Consider the following 20,740-nt stretch of genomic DNA (forward strand, 5'->3'; position numbering starts at 1 on the left):
TACGAATTGGCATATTTGTTTATTTCTCAATTTGTGAAAATGTCCTTAATTTGTTGATGTAGCAAACAAATTTCAACTCTGATTGCTATGCAAAAAAACAGAAGATAATCTGCTTTGCAATGAACTTTAAAGTTCAACTGCACACAGGCAACATGCTATATATGAAAAAATTACTAACTGAACTACAGGTATTAAATACTGAAAAAAGTTAACAGTTTATTATAATTTATTTTATTTAACAATCTAGGAAGTTCGCAGCCATCAGCAGTTCCAGTGCAATTTCAGGTGCAATTGGGAATTCAGGAATCTCTGTGGAGCTGTTAGTGTAGCGAACCTTGTAGGTAAAATACATGCATACTTTTGATAGCACATGTGAAGGGATCTCTCTAAAATTGACTTCATTAGTTTCGTTCTCAGCAAACTGACCTGTAAAAGAAAATAAGTATGTTTGTTACAGGCTGAATGAATTCATATGTTGTGAAGTCCTAACTCTCGGTACTTTCAAAAGTGACTATTTGGAAATAGGGTCTTTCCCCCCTTTTTTTTCTGTTCAGGAAGCATTTTATTTTTTTTCAATTATTTTTAAAATTATTTTTAAAAGATTTTATTTATTTATTCATAGACGCAGAGAGAGAGAGAGAGGCAGAGACACAGGCAGAGGGAGAAGCAGGCTCCATGCAGGGAGCCCGATGTGGGACTCGATCCCGGGTCTCCAGGATCACACCCCAGGCTGCAGGCAGCGCCAAACTGCTGCGCCACCGGGGCTGCCCAGGAAGCATTTTAAAAACATGGACTGCTTCACAAATTTGCATAACATCCTTGCATAGGGGCCATGTTAATCTTCTCTGTAAAATTCCAGTTTTAGTATAGGTGCTGTTAATGATCTATGGATGGGGTCTCTGGAGAAGTAATTAAGGCAAAACAGGGTTATTAGAGTGATCTCCAATCTAATATGACTGGTATCCTTACAAGAACAGGAATTTAGGTCACAGCCACACAGACGAAAAACAATGTGAAGAACAGAGAGGAGACACCCAGCTACAAGGCAAGGAGAGAAGCTTCAGAAGAATCCCTACCAATATCTTGATTTCGAATTCCTACCCTTCAGAATTATGAAAAAATAAATTTTCTATTGTTTAAATCAGTCAGTCTAAAGTACTTTGTTACAGCAGCCCTAGCAAAACAATACAATGTTAAAAGAATTAACCCAACTACCATCAAATGAAATACCTAACTCTGAGTATAAATATAAAAAAATCTTTATTAAGATACCATTTGAGATCATTCAAAATTGAATTTTAAAATTCTAATTTTCTTCTAGGACTTTGGACACTTTAGGCTTTTCCTAAGAATCATGGTGGCACAATTAAGTAAGGGTGAACAGGATACAAAAAAAGGACAAATCTTTTAGAAGACTGAGTTTAGGGATCCCTGGGTGGCGCAGCGGTTTGGCGCCTGCCTTTGGCCCAGGGCGCGATCCTGGAGTCCCGGGATCGAGTCCCGCGTCGGGTTCCCGGCATGGAGCCTGCTTCTCCCTCCTCCTGTGTCTCCACCTCTCTCTCTCTCTCTCTCTTTCTCTCTCTCTATGTCTATCATAAATAAATAAATAAATAAATAAATAAATAAATAAATAAATAAATAAATAAATAAATATCTAAAAAAAGACTGAGTTTAAGGAATCAAGTATTCATGGATCATTAGGAGCCCTGGGCTATATACTGAGCTGTTATGTAAAAATAAAAAATAAATATAATGCTTTTTAAAATAATTTTCTCAAGAAAGCAGACCCATTTCCTTTTAATTTTAAAAATTATGATTATATTAATAAGGTAATAAGGGCTCCTTAAGCTACTTCCCTTTGTTTTAGTAACACTTTATAAACTTTATCTCTCAAAATTTCTTTAGCTACAGAGAGATTTTAGCATTTAGTACAGGGATAAAATAGCTTCTTAGCAGTCTAGTACTAGCACTGTGTACTGAATATAAAAGGTAGATAAATATAGTTTTTAAACAGTTTTCTAATGTCTATTAGTTGGGGATGGGCTTGGAAGAAAGAACAGGACTGAATGAAGAATTCATAGCAATGAGGTAAATTTTGGTTTGTCAATGACTAAAACTCTCTCTTGAATACATGCATGAACTATTAGCAACAGACATTTAGTAAGCTTTTAATATTAGATAAACATTAGGGTGTTTTCTTTTGAGGTGAAATTCATGTAACATAAAATTAACCATTTTAGAGTACACAATTCAGTGTACATTCACGATGTTGTGCAACCACCACTGCTACCTAGTTCCAAAACATTCTCACCAAAATAAGGCATAAATAAGACCCCATACCCTTTAAGCAGTTACTCCCCTTTTCCCACCTCCCAGCCTCTTGCAAACACCAATCTTTTCTGTCTCTATGGATTCATTTATTCTGGATATTTTATACAAATAGAATCAGACAACATGCAACCTTTTGGTGTTTGGCTCCTTTCATTTAGCCTCGTATTTTGAAGGTTACGTGTATTAGTACTTCATTCCTTTTTATGCAAACATTAGTTTTGGGCTGCAGATAAATTAAAGGAGATCAGGTTCACAAAAACAAGCATCTTCTAATTTTATTTTTAATTCAACTTCTTGACATTCATGACTTTGGTTTTCTTTCTTTCTTCTTTTTTTTTTTACTTTGGTTTTCTAAAGTACATCCTAGCTCTATCCAGTAGAAAAGCCCAAAAGTACTTCACCCCATGAGCAATGAGTAAGGCTAGCAACCGGACTAGGGTTCCTACGTACCATTTTCCACTACAAGGAAACAGCTCTTTGGAAAAATATTTTCAGAATTGGAGAATAATGTACCAAATGAACTTGAGAAATCTCGTTATTATAGAAAGCAGTATAACTAAGACTACCAGAGCCATGTCAAAAGGACACAGGAGTCAACCTGATATGGCTCCTTCTGGCATAAAAAATGGAGCAAATGGGGCAATTTTAGCATCATTGAGAAGAACTGCACTAGAGTAAAAAACATCAAATAATATAAAGTCACAAGTTAAAAATGATACACACACACACACACACACACCCCCAAAAAACAAAACACTCTTCACTACCGGAAGATCTGAGGAATCATTTCATTATTCTGAAAAATTATACGTAAAAGGAAAAAATGTCAAGTATTTATCTAGTTTTTGCTATACAGAGTATATTTCAGGATAACCAAAAAGTTTTTTTTTTTTTAATTTATGTACTTGGAAAATTTTTAAGATTTTATTTATTCTTTTTTTTTTTTTAGGATTTTATTTATTTATTTATGAGAGACACAGAGAGAGAGAAAGAGAGAGAGAGAGAGGCAGAGACACAGGCAGAGGGAGAAGTAGGCCCCCTGCGGGGGGCCCGAAGCAGGACTAGATCCTGGAACTCCGGGATCACGCCCTGAGCCGAAGGCAGACGCTCAACCACTTAGCCACCCAGGCGTCCCATTATAGGAGAATTCTAACTAATAAATGCAGAAGAAATTATAAGAATTAGAAAATCACTGTTTTGTAATTCCAAATGAAGTAAATCTCAGTAATATCATAATGAATGCTAAAAGCATTATAAAAATCTGACTGCAGAATTGTTTGTTGTTCATAGATGAATCAGCTTGCTAACACTGGAACCCCCTAATCAATCTTGACATTGCTAAAAGATTGAGACAATAGAGGGATCCCTGGGTGGCGCAGCGGTTTAGCGCCTGCCTTCAGCCCAGGGCGCGATCCTGGAGACCCGGGATCGAATCCCACGTCGGGCTCCCAGGGCATGGAGCCTGCTTCTCCCTCTGCCTGTGTCTCTGCCTCTCTCTCTCTCTCTCTCTGTGTGACTATCATAAATAAATAAAAATTAAAAAAAAAAAAAAAGATTGAGACAATAGAGACACAGTAGTACCACTCAAAGTATTCTTGCCTAGAAAAATGAATTGTATTCTAATCAAGTCTCTAGAGTTCTAATTATAAGCTTACAAGATGAAACATTAAGTCTAAGTCTAATCCAGATGTGGACATTTTACAAATAACCTGTTTCTTCATAAAATTCATGGTCTGAAAAAAAAAAAAAGAATACAGAGGAGCTATTGTAGATTTTGGAAATGAAATGATACTAGCAGAGATTTATTTGCTTGAAATACTCTTAAAAGAAGACTGGGAAAACTGATGAAACTGAAGTTGGTTGGTGGGTACATGGAAGTGTATTGTACTCTCTTCTCTATTTCTGTGTGTTTTAAATTTTCCATAGTAAAAAATATAGAAAAAGTATTACAAGTGACCTCAAATGGAAACAATCAACAATACTATAAGGCAACCTGTATGTCCTGGAATAGGACATTTGTGAATGACATACTTGATAAAGGGTGAGTATCCAAAATATATAAAGAACTTATAAAATTCAACACCCCCCGCAAATGAATAATCTAATTAAAAACGGGCAGAAGACATGAATAGACATTTTCCCAAAGAAGACATACAGATGGCCAACAGACACATGAAAAGATGCTCAACATCACTCATCATCAGGGAAATACAAATCAAAACTACAATAAACTATCACCTCACACCTATCCAGAATGGCTACTCAACAACACAAGAAACAGGTGCTGGTGAGGATGTGAAGAAAGGAGAACCCTCTTACACTGTTGGTGGGAATGCAAACTGGTGCAGCCATTCTAAACAGTATGGAGGTTCCTCAAAAATTTAAAAAACAGAACTAAAAAAAAAAACAAAAAAACAAAAAGAAAACTAATAAATAAATAAAAATAAAAAACAGAACTACTATGATCCAGCAATTGCACTACTGTTTTTTACCCAATACAAAAATACTAATTCAATGGGATACACACCCAGATAATGTTATATATAGCAGCATCATCTACCATAGCCAAATTATGGAAACGGCCCAAGTGTCCATCAACTGATGAATGGATAAAGAAGATGTGGTATGTATAGGTGTACACACACACACACACACACACACACTAGACTATTACTCAGCCATAAAAAAGACTGAAGTCTTACCATTTGCAATGATGTGGATATAGCTAGAGTATTATGCTAAGCAAAATAAGTCAGAGAGACAAACACCATACAATTTCACTCGTGGAATTTAAGAAACAAAACAAACAAGCAAAAGGGGGAAAAAAGTGGAGAGGCAAAGCAAGAAACAAACTCTTCCCTACAGAGAACAAGCTGATGGTTACTAGGAGGGAGGTGGAAGGGATGGGTTAAATAGATGATGAGGATTAAGGAATGAACTTGTGATGAGTAGTGGGTGTTGTAGGGAAGTGTTGAATCACTATATTGTATACCTGAAATTAATATTACACTGCATATTAACTAACTGGAATTTAAAGATTTTATTTATTTATTCATGAGAATACACAGAGAGGAGAGAGAAAAGCAGAGACACAGGCAGAGGGAGAAGCAGGCTCCATGCAGGGAGCCTGATGTGGGGCTCGATCCCGGGTCTCCAGGATCACACCCTGGGCTGCAGGCAGCACTAAACCGCCGAGCCACCGGGGCTGCCCAACTAACTGGAATTTAAACCAAAACTTTAAAAGCCAAAACAAACAAGGAATCTCAAATAGCCAAAACTATCTTGAAAAAGTAAAACAAAGTTAGAGGCCTCACACTTCCCCATTTCACAGCTTACTACAAAGCTATAGTAATCAAAATACTGTGGTATTAGCATAAAAATGTATCAGTGGAATGGGGTACCAGGCTGGCTCAGTGAGTAGAGCCTACAACTCTTGATGTCAGGGTTCTGAGTTCAAGCCCCATACTGGAAGTAGATCTTACTTAGAAAAAACAAAGAGTAAATCAATTCTTAGAAGAGAGTTGAAAGCTCATAAATAAACCCATACAGCTATGGTCAACTTACTTTAAACAAGGGTGCCAAGATCATTAAATGGGGGAAAGAATAGTCTTTTTAACAAATGGTATTGGGATGCCTACATAAGAAAGAATGAAGTTGAATCATTACCTCACATCACATACAAAAAATTATCTTAAAAATCAAAGACCTAAAGTAAAAGCTAAAATCATAGAACTGTTTAAGAAAGTATTTGCAGGGAGGCCTGGGTGGCTCAGTAGTTGAGCATCTACCTTTGGCTCAGGTTGTGATCCTGGGGCCCCAGGATTGAGTCCTGCACCAGGCTTCCTGCATGGAGCCTGCTTCTCTCTGCCTGTGTCTCTGCCGCTCATGAATACATAAATAAAACCTTAAAAAAAAAGAAATGCAAATGATATATCTGATAAGAGGGCCAGTATCCAGAATTTATTTATTTATATATTTATTATTATTATTTTTTTATAAAAGATTTTATGTATTCATGAGAGACACAGAGAGAGAGAGAGAGAGAGAGAGAGAGAGACAGGCAGAGGGAGAAGCAGGCTCCATGCAGAGAGCGTGATGTGGGACTCGATCCTGTGACTTCAGGATCACAACCTGAGCCACCCAGGGATCCCAGGTTAAAAACATTAAAAGTGAAGATTTATTAACCAAAAATAAAGAAATGTACCTACCTGGGCCACTCAACATGGCTTTTATTGTTCCGGATGTTAGTGCATGTTCTCTTTTTACAATGAACTCATGACCATCCGAAGATATCAATTTGACATACATGGCATCAGGGCCTTCACAGCCACCATAGGTTTTCTCTTCTCCATCTAAAGTAAAGTAAGTAGTAAAATGGTTTTTGAATCACAAAATTAAAAGCAAACAGGTTTACTAAGGTTAATATTTGAGGAACTTAGAAACATTTCTGGATGATCACATACCAAGATTTTAAGGTTTTTTATTTATTTTATATTTTTTTAATTTTAAGGTTTTTTAACTCTTAATTATTCTCTAAACATCTTCCAATGTCAGAATGAACTACATTCAAAGATGTTACTTTAGATGAAAATTTACCATTATTTTTTTAAGGAAGTATTAACTATTTAAGGCAGTATTAAGTATTTTTTTGTGAAAACAGCAGCACATTCAAATTTGAAAGATCAAAACAAAACAAAACAATAGTAAAACTAAATCACCTGAAATACTCATTTCTAAAATAAGATGCTTTGTGTATTTATGAAAGGAATCTTTATATGTCATAGGAGTTCAACTTCTCTCATAAACTCCTAATTCTGAAAGTTAGGGCTTTCTTTTATTCAGCATTTTACTCTTAATCCATAAAAATAATGATCAAAACATTTTATTGCTGAGTTTAAATTAGCACATGACTGAAGTAATGAATATAGACAAATACCAGTCTTTGAAATTCAAAATAGAAGTGAGGAGATAATATGTAGATGTTACTGTACTGCCAGCTACCCTCATTGCCACCTTGCAGGCTTCAGCCACAGTAGCTAGCTCAATAGCACTTTTTTGGGAGTATATATTTTTTGTATATCCCTTTAAGAGCTTTCTAACATCAGTAACTTTCACAATGTGATACTGAATTTTAATAGAAATTTTAATTTCTATTTCTATTAAAATTCAGTATTTGAAAGAAAGTATTTTAAGGCTTATTATAAATTTAGGAAGCCCTAGAAAAAGTACAGAGGATAAAGCTGAAGTATTCAAGCTACAAATATCCATTTATTTATTCATTTGTTAATAGTTAATTTAAAAATCTCTCAAATTAAGATTAATATAAAAATCATTTATGTACTACAGCTGCCCAAAATGTCTAATCTAAATGTAATCAGGAGTAAACAAAAATCTAAATTTTAAATTCTCATGAAAGACTTCACTCTTAATGCCCCCAAAGTAGGCAACTATTTAAAGGAGACTAAAGAGACAAATTAACGCAGTGATTCTTGATTGAATCCTGTATATAAAACATGGGAATACCTCAAAGATACTGTAGGTTCAGTTGCAGACCACCACATTAAAGCAAATAATGGGAAAGTGAGTCAAGTTCCTGGTTTCCTGGTGAATATAAAAGTTATGTTTATAGCATACTGTAGTCTATTAAGTGCGCTATGGCACTGTCTAAAAGAAAAATGTACATACTTTAACTTCATTGTTAAAAAATGCTAACCACTGTCACAGTTTCCTGTGAATAGTAATCTTTTCGCCAGGTAGTAGTTCTTCCTTTGATGTTGATAGTCATTGACTGAGGGCTGTGACTGCTATAGGTTGGGGCAGCTGTGGCAATTTCTTAAAGTAAGACAGTAGTGAAGTATGCTGCATCAATTAACTCTTTCTTTCAGGAATGAGTTCTCTGTAGCATGTGAGGCTGTTTGACAGTTTCTGACCCACAGCAGATTTTTTTTCAAAATCGGAGTCAATCCTCTTAAACCCTTCCACTGCTTTATCAATTAAGTTTATGTAATACTCTAATTCCATTGTTGTCATTTCAATGATCATCACAGCATCTTCACTAGGAGTAGATTCCACTTCAAGAAACCACTTTCTTTGCTCACCCATAAGATACAGCTCCTCATCTGTTCAAGTTTTATCATGAAATTGTAGCAATTCAGTCACACCTTCAGGCTCCACTTCTAGTTTTTGCTGTTTCTACCACATCTGCAGTGACTTCCTCCAAGGAAGTCTTGAATCCCTGAGAGTCATCCAAGAGTTGCAATCAATTTCTTCCACATTCCTGTTAATGTTGATGTTTTGATGTCTTCCCATGAATCACATGTATTCTAGAATGGTGAATCTTTCCCAGGTTTTCAGTTTACTTTGCCCAGATGCATCAGAAGAATCACTCTCTGTGGCAGCTATACCTTATGAAACGTATTTAAGTAACAAGAGTAGGCTTAAAATACTCAGCAAACCATGCTGGAAACAGACGTGTTGTCATCCAGGCTTTGTTGTTCCATTTACGGAGCACACACAGAGTAGATTTAGCATAATTCTGAAGAGCTCCAAGATATTTGGAATGGTCACTGAGCACTGGCTGTGACTGAAAATCACTAGCTGCATTACCCCTGACAGGAGAGTCAGCCTGTCCTTTGAAGATTTGAAGCCAGGCATTGATTTTTCCTCTCTAGCGATGAAAGTCCTAAATGGGCATCTTTTTCCAATACAAGGTGTTCCATCTCCATTGGAGATCTGTTGTAAAGTTTAGCCACCCTCACTAATTACTTTAGCGGGATCTGGATAACTTGCTGCTTCACCTTACAGTTTTATGTTATAGAGACAGCTTCTTTCCTTGAACCTCATAAGTCAGCTTCTGCTAGCTTCACACTTTTCTTTTATAGCTCCCTCACCTCTCTTAGCCTTCACAGAATTGAAGAGTCAGGACCTTGTTCTGGATTAGGCTTTGTTTTAAGAGAATGTTATGGCTGGTTTGATCTTCTATCCAGACCACTCAGACTTTTTCTATCAATGATAAGACTGTTTTGCTTTTTTATTTTTTGTGTGTTCACTGGAGTAGCACTTTTAATTTCCTTCAAAAACTTTTCTTTTGCATTCATAACTTGGCTGTTTGGCACAAGAGGCATAGCCTTCAGCTTGTCTCAACTTTTGACATGCTTTCCTCACTAAGCTTAATAATTTCTTGAAAGTTAGAGATGTGTAATGCTTCCTTTCACTTGAATATTTAGAGATCACTGTAGGGTTATTAATTGGCCTAATTTCAATTTTTGTGTCTTAGGGAATAAGGAAGTCTGAGGAGAGAGAGAGAGAGATGAGGGAAGAGCTGGTCGGTGTGGGAGTCAGAACACACACAACATATATTAAGTTCCCTATCTTACGTGGGCATGGTTCATGGCATCTTAAATTAATTACAATAGTAACATCAAAGATAACATTAAAAACATTCTGATCACCATAACAAATATAATAATAATAATGAAAAAGTAAAATACTGTGAGAATTACCAAAATGTGACAGAGATGTGAAATAAGGAACTGCTATTAGAAAAATGGCATCAATAGGCTTGTTCCATGCAGGGTGGCCACAAGCCCTCAATTTGTTAAAAAAAATGCAGTATCTGTGAAGTGCAATAAAGTGAAGCACACTAAAATGAGGTATGTCTATAATATACCTGCTGTAAAGAACACTATTGAAATGACTGGGAAATTCTGAATATGGACTGAAATAGGAGATGCCTACTCATGTATTTAGAATGAAGTGATACCATACAAGTAAATAAATGGAAGAAAATGTGTGTATGTGTATATTGGTAGAAACAACATACACAAAGGGAAAGCAAATGTGGCAAAATATTAACAATCACTGAAGGCTATGTAGTCTATCACTCTTGCAATTTTTCATAATAAAAGCTGCTGGACTCATAAAGATTAAAGTAACTTCTAAATTATAGACTACTCAAGCATACAAATATTTAGCAGGTTTTACCAATTTCTTAGAAAAGAAAAACAATTATCAATTAAATTTACAAAATTTTTTTTTTGCAAGTTAAAGCATTTTATATGTTTGTTGGGAAAGTTTCTAATTTCTTGAGGTGTTTTTACTAGCACTCACAAATTATACTTGGCACAGAAACATTACTTATCTGCCTTTCAAAAATATGTCCAGGCATACCTTGTTTTACTGTGCTTTGCAGTTTTGACAAATTGAAGGAATGTGGTAACCCTGCATCGAGCAAGTTGGTGCCATTTTCCAACAGCATTTGCTGTCTTTGTGTCTGTGTCACATTTTGGTAATTCTCACAATATTTCAAACTTTTTTATTATTATTGTTTTTGTTACAGTGATGACTCACCAAAAGCTCAGATGATGATTAGCATTTTTTAGCAATAAGGTATTTTAAAATTAAGGTATTATATACATGGACATAATGCTATCATATACTTAATAGATTACAGTACAATGTAAATAGAACTTTTATAAACATGAGGAAACCAAAAAATTCATTTGATTTGCTTTATTGCTGTGGTCTGGAACCAAACCCACAGTATCTCTGAGATATGCCTGCAGTAAACAGATGCTGTATATTTAAACAACTAATTTTAGTCTTCTCTGATCATTTTTTTACTTGAATTCACCAATGGGAAAAGCCTATCCTAGAGAAAAAAAACCAGCTTCTCCTAGTTGAAATATAAAATTAATTTTATACCACTTACCCATTATGTTCTTACGAAATTCTACTTTACTTCGACAGGAACTTTAGTAGTTTCCTGAAAATATAACAATGCTATTTTAAGATTAATGCTGGAATAATGTTTTCACCCATTACTATTTAAAGTGTTTGTTATTACAAGTTAAGGACTCTCTCTCTGCTATGCAAGTTTCCCAGCCATCATAATATGGAACAGGATCAAGTTTCTGAACATCTGAGAAAAGATGATCACCTTCAGAATAGTAGTCTAAATACAGATTTGGTTTTATCCCCCCCTTTAACGTAACTATTTTGACAAGAGTTTAAAAATACAGATGTTGTTCCTTAGGAGTTGAATTGAACTTGAAGGAGATTGCTGGTCTTTTTTTTTTTTTTTAAGTTTATTTATTTATTCATGAGAGAGAGAGAGAGAGAGAGAGAGAGAGGGGCAGAGACACAGGCAGAGGGACAAGCAGGCTCCATGCCGGGAGCCCGACGTGGGACTCGATCCCGGGTCTCCAGGATCACACCCTGGACTGAAGGCGGCGCTAAACCGCTGAGCCACTGGGGCTGCCCAGAGATTGCTGGTCTTAATAATTTCTTTGTATACTTGTATCTACTAGATACTAGTGGACACTACAGCACTTATTTGCTGAATGAATGACATGATAAATCCAAGGACATGAAGTAGCTTTCATAAAAATGAAAAGGGCTTGCCCTCAGCTTATGTAAGTGTGACATTTATGGTGCATCTTACTGTGCTATCCTTGCTGCAAAATTTAACAGTGAAGTGGTAGAAAATCTTTAATATTTTGAGAAATCTTAAATTTTTTAAAAAAATATTTTATTTATTTATTTGAGACAGAGGGACAGCACAGCAGGGAGCCCAATGTGGGGCTCAATCCCAGAACCCTGGGATCGTGACCTGAGCCAAAGGCAGACACTTAACCAACTGAGGCACCCAAGTGCCTCAAGAAATTTAAATTTTACAAAATGAGATGAATGCTAAAGAAAAAGGGCTCATGTTTCGAGTAATTTTAATTTCATATCATTTCTTCAAGGAGGATTCTATTTATACCATTATTTTTATGTTATTAACAGGAAAATAAATATCCTATCCTCTTAGAAATTCCTGACCAGTGTTTTATTCTAGCCTTAAGGGAAGGGCCAAAAAATGAACCATAACATTTTAGAACAGGAAAGGAACTTGGAGATAACCCACGTAATCCCTCATCTTAAGAAATGGTAGTATGACCGATGTAGAGGGGTTGAATTGATTTGTTCCAGGTAATGACAGAATGGGAGTAGGAATCAAATCAATTAGTCTAGAATACTAAGCATGGAGGGAAATATTTAAAGTACCATATCTAATATGAGCTAAGGACAACAAGGGCAATGTCACATCATTACCAACAATTTGACGGGCTAATAAGTGGTAGATATTGCACTATATGACTACATACATTATTTTAAAACAACACTTTCACAGGGGAATAATTATTTGCATGTCAGAGATGAAGAAACACTAAGAGGCTACTACTTGCTTAAAGCTTCTCTAACATAACTGGTAGCATGAGGATTTAAAGTTAGGTAGGTTTGCTTTAAAGCCCATGCACCTTACCATTATTCTATACTGCCATGGTAAACAATTTTGGCTCCCATTAAAACTTCCTTTTTACTACTGGTAAGAGCTGCTGATATAAATCCTTAGATACTTATCTAAAATTTTAAAACAGTACTGTGTCACTTAATGATACTAGACCAAAATTCATTGGTCATTTTTATTTTATTCTATTCATACTGCTTTGTAATCATTCTGAAAAAACAAAAAGGAAAAAAATGCTAGAAAAGCTGGAAGAAATTTGAGTGCCAACTTTCTATCTGGAAAATCTCCAGAGCAAAACATCTAGAATGTTTATTTAACTAGCAGTAGCTAAGCAACCATGCAAAGTCACATCTTAGAAGCCCTTTGGGTAGCAACAGCTTCTCTATAGACTTAATATAGCAAATCAATCTCACCATTTATATAACAATGTTGAAGGTGGGTGAGTGGGGGAAGGGACTCCCCATCATTAATAAGAGAACAGTAAATTAACATTAACAGTTAAAAGTAAATCCTAATTCTTATGTAGAAGTTAAAAATATTTGAAATATGATTAAATTTGGATGTAACCCACAAATTACTTACATAAGTCTAAGTTTGGAGTTAGAAAAGTCTCAGTGTAAACACTTGAATACCTTACTCCATAACTGAGCTGAGTTCTGGAAATATGAATTAGGTAGGCAAATGCAGTGGTAGAGAAGTAGGTTGAAAATAGTTCTAGGCAGAAGATACAGCAGCATGAACAAAAAGTTCTCGGATGTCGTTGTGCTTTTACAGTGTTATATATATATAAATATTACTTTTATAGTTTAAAAAAATTTTTAGTAACCAATAGAAATTCGAGGTGAGCCTAGTACCTACACTGAAATCAGTACTGAATCTAGTATGACTGAACACTGAAAAGATCTTTGAACAGCCCATCCTTTGGATTTGAAATGTTACCATTATCATTTATTATATTATATGGATTTCTAGACTATATTGTCTCACTAATCTTTTTTTCGCTAATCTGTTTATACCTGACCAATATATCCATTATTTTCATCATAAAGTGTGATAAACAGGTTTTGCTAAATGGTCAGGCAAGTCCCATTTTACCACTGCACATTTCCTGTTAGTTGACTTTTAGGTACTTTATAGTTTTTATTATGAATGCCATCTTGTTTTCCTATTATACTTTCTGTAAGATTATTGCTGGTGTTTTTTGTTTTGTTTTGTTTTGTTTTTTATTTATGATAGTCACACGGAGAGAGAGAGAGAGAGAGAGAGAGGGAGGCAGATACACAGGCAGAGGGAGAAGCAGGCTCCATGCACCGGGAGCCCGATGTGGGATTCGATCCCGGGTCTCCAGGATCGCGCCCTGGGCCAAAGGCAGGCGCCAAACCGCTGCGCCACCCGGGGATCCCTATTGCTGGTGTTTTAAAGAAAAGCTTTTAAATCTATTAAAAGTTGATTTTGTATCCCATTATCTTTGCAGAATTCTCTTATCAGTACTAATAGTTTTTCAATTGATTTGCTTGGATTATTAAGTAGATGACAGCAACAGCTGCAAATCTATTCTCTGTATTTTCTGTCTTCTTACATTGGCTATTTACTTCAAAAAGGTAGGAAGGTTAGATGTCTGACATCACTCACAAAAATATGCTACAGATTAAAGAACCAAATATAAAACATCTACCAAGCTCTGGAAAAACAGAAGAAAAAAATGCAAATAATCTCATAGACCTGTATACGAATGCTTGATCCCAACAGTAATCATAGAACATGCAAATTAAAACATTAAAATGAATGTGCTAAGAATCAAGTGCTGGAGGAAAGGGGAAAACTAAGTAAATAGCACAAGCAGCAGAATCATCAGAAGATGAGCAATTCTTGATATCTACTTTAGAGAAACACTAGTCTTGTGTGCAAAGGCAAATAGGATATTGATTCTAATAGTACAAATGAAAAAGGTGTCCCTGGTGCCATTTATGTAAAATAAGTGGTTTCTTGCCTCTTAATCACGTTTTCTGCAGAATAAATGAAATGCACAAAAATACATTTTCAAAAGTGTAAATAGGTACTCCTGGGTGGCTCAGCGGTTGAGTGGCTGCCTTTGGCTCAAGGCCTGATCCTGGGGTCCCAGGCTTTCTTCATGGAGCCTGCTTCTCCCTCTGCCTGTGTCTCTACTTCTCTCTGTGTCTCTCATGAATAAATAAAATCTTAAAAAAAAAAAAAAATCTCACCCCCCCCCCATAAAAGTGTAAATAACTAGAAAATTATGGTTTTCTTAAAGAAAGCTATGATTTAGGGACCCCTGGGGGGCTCATCGGTTAGGCCAAAGACAGATGCTTAACTGACTGAGCCAGACAGATACCCCTTTGATTTTTAAAAAGAAGCTTTTTGATTTTTAAAAAGAGGCTCCTGGCTGGCTCAGTTGGAAAAGCATGTGAACTCTTGATCTCTGGGTTGTGAGTTTGAGCCCCACATTGGGTGTAGAGATTACTTATGTAAATAAATTAAAAAAAAAAAGAGGGGCACCTGGGTGGCTAAGTGGGTTAGGCATGATCTCAGGGTAGAATCCTGTGTAGGGCTCTGTGCTTGGTGCAGAGTCTGCTTGGGATTCTTTCTCTCCCTTCCCCTACTTGTACTTGTGTACTCTCTCTAAATAATAAATAAAATCTTAAAAAAAAAAAAAAAAAAAAGAAACTGGAGCACCTCAGTGGGTTAAATGTCTGCCTTCAGCTCAGGTCATGATGCTAGGTCATGATCCTATGGTCCTGGGATCAAGCTGTACCAGGCTCCCTCCTCAGCTGGGAGCCTGCTTCTCCCTCTGCTCCTTTCCCCCTGCTCATTCTCTCTCAAATAAATAAAATCTTAAGAGAAAAAAAGAGAAGAGAAGAGAAGAGAAGAGAAGAGAAGAGAAGAGAAGAGAAGAGAAGAGAAGAGAAACGAAACAAGAGCGTGGAACCAAGCAGCTCATAAGGGAACAATGGTCGGCTTGATGATTAAAAATATGTAAAAATAGGATTAATTTGGAAAACAAATACAAGGTGATAGAAATTAGGTTATTCCAATTTGTAAAATAACACATCAAAACATTCTGCTCAGAATGTGCTTACAGTGTCACTGGATTCATGTCTTTCAAGACAAGTTAAAATTCTCATTCTGGCCTATTTAACTTATAACAATGTTCCTATATTTAATTCTTGTGTAGGCAGTCTTATTACTTTTAGCAAATGGTAACCCTCCTCCATTTCTCCTTCACTGTGAAATTTATAGTTTTCTTCACTATCAGATGCAAATGCTTTTAAGTGTGTCCTTTTAGATATATTTTGTCTTGCTTACTAGCTGTTAAGTTTCCACAAAGCAAGCAGGTTCTATTTCTTTGTGACAGGGATTCAACACAAGGGTAATTATATGGTAATGTTAACAATGTGAAGCTTCATACAATAATGTGTCTGCCACAAACACAGATAGTAGCATTCTGATTTTTTTTTTTTTAAGATTTTAATTTATTTATTCATGAGAGACACAGAGAGAGGCAGATACACAGGTAGAGAGATAAGCAGTCTCCATGCAGAGAGCCCACTGTGGGACTCCAATCCCAGGACTCCAGGATCAACGCCCTGGGCCGAAGGCAGGCACCCAACCACTGAGCCACCCAGGTGTTCCTATTCTGAGCTTTCTAACAGAATAGTTATTTAATGATACGATATGTTTTTGACCAGTATTGATTATTTTCATGTTCTTCCAGGATGTTGGCATTGAATAAACTTAGAACTTTTAGACAACCACAGTGAAAACTGTTCCTTCTAGGAAACTTCTATTTAAGTTTATGGAAATATTCTGGGCTATACTGAAGGGAGGGAGTAACTAAGGAAGGAGATGGTATTCCATCTTTCACAATAACATTCAGTCAATATGAATTCTAATTCTTAAAACAGTTTTTATTTATTTATTTTTAAAGATTCATTTGAGAGAGAGAGAGAACACACAGAGGGAGAGGGAGAAGCAGACTCCCCGCTGAGCAGGGAGTGTGACATGGGGCTTGATCTGAGCCGAAGGCAGATGCTCAACTGACTGAACCGCCCAGGTGCCCCCAAAAAATTAAAGACTTCAATGACATAACCACATTTTATGAAATTATGATAATTAAAACATCAGTCTCACAGTTTTGCACGGACTACCATAAACTGCTAATTATAAATGCAAGTGTATGAAGCATATATTCCTATACATGACTTCTGGAATTTTAGGTTTCTTAGAACTAATGCAATCTGAAACTTGGTTTGATAATGTCCTCAAATCTCCTAGGGTTAAAACTCGTTCTCAAATATCCCTGACTCTAAGAACAAGTTTTGTTCTCAGTGGCAGTCTCCAGTAGGTCAAAGAGGACAGTTCTTTGCTTTTACTGAAGGAGTCTATTAGGTCATTTAAAGTAAAAGAATGGGTGGCTCAGTGGTTTAAGGCCTGCCTTTGGCCCAGGGAGTGAACCTGGAGACCCGAATGGAGCCTGCTTCTCTCTGCCTGTGTCTCTGCTCCCGCCCTTGTCTGTGTCTCTCATGAATAAATGAAAAAAAACAAAACAAAAAAAAAGTAAAAACATTGACCTCAATTTCCAATCTATTTCTCATGGTTAACAATTAATCATGGCCTAACTGTACTAAATGATCAAGTTTTGGGATCCCTGGGTGGCTCAGCGGTTTGGCGCCTGCCTTTGGCCCAGGGCATGATCCTGGAGTCCCGGGATCGAGTCCCACGTCAGGCTCCCGGCATGGAGCCTGCTTCTCTCTCCTCCTGTGCCTGTGCCTCTCTTTCTCTCTCTACATCTATCATGAATAAATAAATAAATCTTAAAAAAATTAAAAAAAAAAAAGATCAAGTTTTTACTAAAATAATGACTCATCTAACAATACTCAGTAATCAACTATGCTATATTTCATCAGCAGGGCTTGTTTTCTCAAAACAAGCCCTCATAAAAGCCAGTTATAGGTTGTTTTTTTTTTTTTTAAAAAGATTTTATTTATTTATTTATTTATTTATTTATTTATTTATTTATTTATGAGAGAGAGAGAGAGAGAGAGAGAGAGAGAGAGAGAGAGATACAAGCAGAGGGAGAAGCAGGCTCCATGCAGAAAGCCTGATGTGGGACTCGATCCTGGGGAGTCCAGGATCACGCCCTGGGCTGAAGGCGGCGCTAAACCGCTGAGCCACCCAGGGATCCCCAGTTCTATGTTCTGCCTATCGTGAATTGTGGGGCTTTAGGAATCTGGATTAGAAGAGATTTCTCTGATATTTAAGAGCTCTGTTTTATTTTTTATTTATTTATTTTTTTAATTTTTATTTATTTATGATAGTCACACAGAGAGAGAGAGAGAGAGAGGCAGAGACACAGGCAGAGGGAGAAGCAGGCTCCATGCACCGGAAGCCCGACGTGGGATTCGATCCCGGGTCTCCAGGATCGCGCCCTGGGCCAAAGGCAGGCGCTAAACCTCTGCGCCACCCAGGGATCCCCAAGAGCTCTGTTTTAGATTGGGCTCAAATGACCAATCAGAAATATTACACAGGGTTGTGCAGACCACAACAATCATTACAGTGATGTTAAGTGATCTCCAGATCACTGTGAATAACGGTTCTTGGCTACTTATGTTTGGTAAATTATAGCTGTTTCATACCAATTTACAAGTGGCAAAATGATAAACAAGACTTTCCTAAATTCTTACACTAGATTCCTAAGTATTTATCCAAGAAATAATTTGCTCACAAAGAATCTTTACAGAAATGTTCACAGAAGCTTTATTCAAAATAAATGAGAGACTATCCTGATGACACAGAAGCTATAATACATTTGTACAGAGGAATACTACTCACAACAAAAAGGAATGATCTACTGATACACAAGACATAGGTGAATACCAAAAACATACTGAAAGGAGAAACAAACAAAAAAGTACATACTGCATTAATCCATTTGTATGAAATTTTAGAACAGGCAAAATGAACTCAGAGTGATAGATTAGTGGCTGCTTCTGGAGGAATGATTAGGAAGAAGCATGAGGCAACTTTCTAGAAAATTAAATGGCATGCTGAGCATTTCCCAAATGTTAATTACAACTCAATCAAAAAAATTAGGTTAAAGTAAGATTTTTTAACTTAATTTATTGATGATATTTCTTAAATTTTGATATCTTTCATTGTAGAAATATCATCAATCGAAAATGGTTTTCTGTCTCATTAACCTTTCAAAAGATACTTATGTTGATAATAAATCCAAATTCTCTAGGTTTGCAGATGCTAATAGAGGGGAACAGGACTTTGGGAGTCCTAAAGAAGTAAATCTGGAACTATGAATCTGTTCAGTGAACAGCCACAAGAGGAAACTAGCTTTTGATCTGGGTCTCAGTGGATGGAGGTGTTTTTACCAAGCAGAACTGGAAGAAGAGGGAAAATAAACAGCATGAGCCAGATCAGGAGAAGGGTGGGGAAGGCATATACACAAAGCAACAGTGTCACTGCAAAGTCCTCATCTGAATTTCTACTCTCCAAATTTCCATCTTGAGACGCTGATAGGTTATTAAAGTGATGAGTCCTGTTTCTTTCTCTGTTAAACACAATGAACTAAATTGTGTCTAAAAGTTCCTTCCAGCACCATTTCATGATTGTACCCATCTGAAATTCTTCCTCCCTCTACAAATGCCTGTAATTCCCAGTTTCCCATCTTTATTAAAGAGTTGTTGCTCTCATACAGCACAGAACTTAAGGGCTCCAGAGTGCTATGTGTTTCCATGGAGTATGTATGCCTCACCCCTGTAACGCACCTAACCTCCCTCTTAGACAATGATCCCCAAACTCCTTTGTTTTGGTTTTAAAAAGTCCGAACAAATACTTCCACTATATAGTATCTAATTATAGATTAAACATATTATAAAATAATTTTAAAAAATCCTTAGAATGATGGGCTAAAATAAATAGGCACCCAGCATTTTCTACTCTGAAAAAAATCCTAGCTTCTCCTAAACCTCCAACACCTTCTCCTTGCCCAGACTTTACTTACTTTATCAGGAAAACAGAAAGATAGCACTTCAATTGCCTTGTCTTTCTATCTCCATCCTACTTGCCTCTATATATCATATAATCTGTCTACCCTCCTGTTTCAAAAATTGAATAAAAAATCAACCTTCCTATCCAAGGCCAATCTTTCCACTTAAGCACACCTCTCCAAGAACTCAGTCCTGCTTTCATTCCCATTAGCACATCAAAATGCTGTAACATCAGGGATCCCTGGGTGGCGCAGCGGTTTGGCGCCTGCCTTTGGCCCAGGGCGCGATCCCGGAGACCCGGGATCGAATCCCACATCGGGCTCCCGGTGCATGGAGCCTGCTTCTCCCTCTGCCTGTGTCTCTGCCTCTCTCTCTCTCTCTCTCTCTCTCTCTCTCTCGGTGACTATCATAAATAAATAAAAATTTAAAAAAAAATGCTGTAACATCATTACTACTATTCACTTCTTAACCCAATCTGATCAGACTTCTGGCCTGCCAGTCCATTCAAAGGGCTCATCATATTTCAATTACTTTGTTTACATGGAGAATTTTTAATCCTTATCTAACTCTTAGCAGGATTTTACAGTTGACTACTCCCTCCTTCCCAAAAGGTTCCTCCCTTAGTATTGTAGATGCCACACCCTCCTGGCTTTTCTGCTTTCATCACGGTTTGCTCATCTTTTGACCACAACGCTCCCAGTCTTCTGCCCTCTTCTCCATTAACACTCTCTGCTTGATGTCCTTCAGTCCACAGGTTTACATATTATCTATAAAATATGACCCCCAGATAATCCTCCTAGCCTGACTTTGCCCCTAAGCAATAGTTATGGATATTCAACTTGCCTACTTGCACACATTCTGAGCTGTATAATAATTATCAAACTCCTGATTTCCTATGCAAAACTCCTTATTCCTCAGAAACCAGCGTAGGCTCCTGTCTTATTTCAGTAAATGGTACCACTGTTCACCCAGATGCTTGGGCAAAACAGTTGATTCCTCAAATTTTTTTTCTGTCTTAGGGGTGAAGGCAAGACCTACCTGGCTCCATCTTCAAATTATATTTCAAATCAGACCATTCCTCACAAACTTCCACCCTACA

General features: G+C 36.8%; 1 protein-coding gene and 1 non-coding gene across 9 annotated transcripts in view; both read right to left on the reverse strand.

Annotated features, from left to right (window-relative positions):
- Nucleotides 1-20,740, reverse strand: part of ELOC (elongin C) — a 23,075-nt gene continuing 2,335 nt past the window's right edge. For 5 of the 8 annotated variants that reach the window (XM_049103680.1, XM_049103676.1, XM_049103678.1 and 2 more), the window contains exons 2-5: nucleotides 11,042-11,095; nucleotides 6,540-6,683; nucleotides 6,120-6,235; nucleotides 192-426 (exon numbers count right to left, since the gene is read on the reverse strand). In XM_049103680.1, the coding sequence (XP_048959637.1) occupies nucleotides 262-426; nucleotides 6,120-6,235; nucleotides 6,540-6,683; nucleotides 11,042-11,045 (429 nt within the window). In that variant the 5' untranslated portion in view covers nucleotides 11,046-11,095 and the 3' untranslated portion in view covers nucleotides 192-261. Of the gene's footprint in view, nucleotides 427-6,119; nucleotides 6,236-6,539; nucleotides 6,684-11,041; nucleotides 11,096-20,740 lie in introns of all 8 variants that reach the window. The other 3 variants (XM_035708302.2, XM_025478025.3, XM_049103681.1) reach the window with 1 other exon arrangement.
- Nucleotides 783-885, reverse strand: LOC112678664 (U6 spliceosomal RNA). The gene has a single exon (XR_003147749.1). It is a non-coding gene; the product is annotated as a U6 spliceosomal RNA (small nuclear RNA).

Source organism: Canis lupus, chromosome 29 (assembly GCF_003254725.2).
Source record: "Canis lupus dingo isolate Sandy chromosome 29, ASM325472v2, whole genome shotgun sequence".
NCBI lineage: Eukaryota > Metazoa > Chordata > Mammalia > Carnivora > Canidae > Canis > Canis lupus.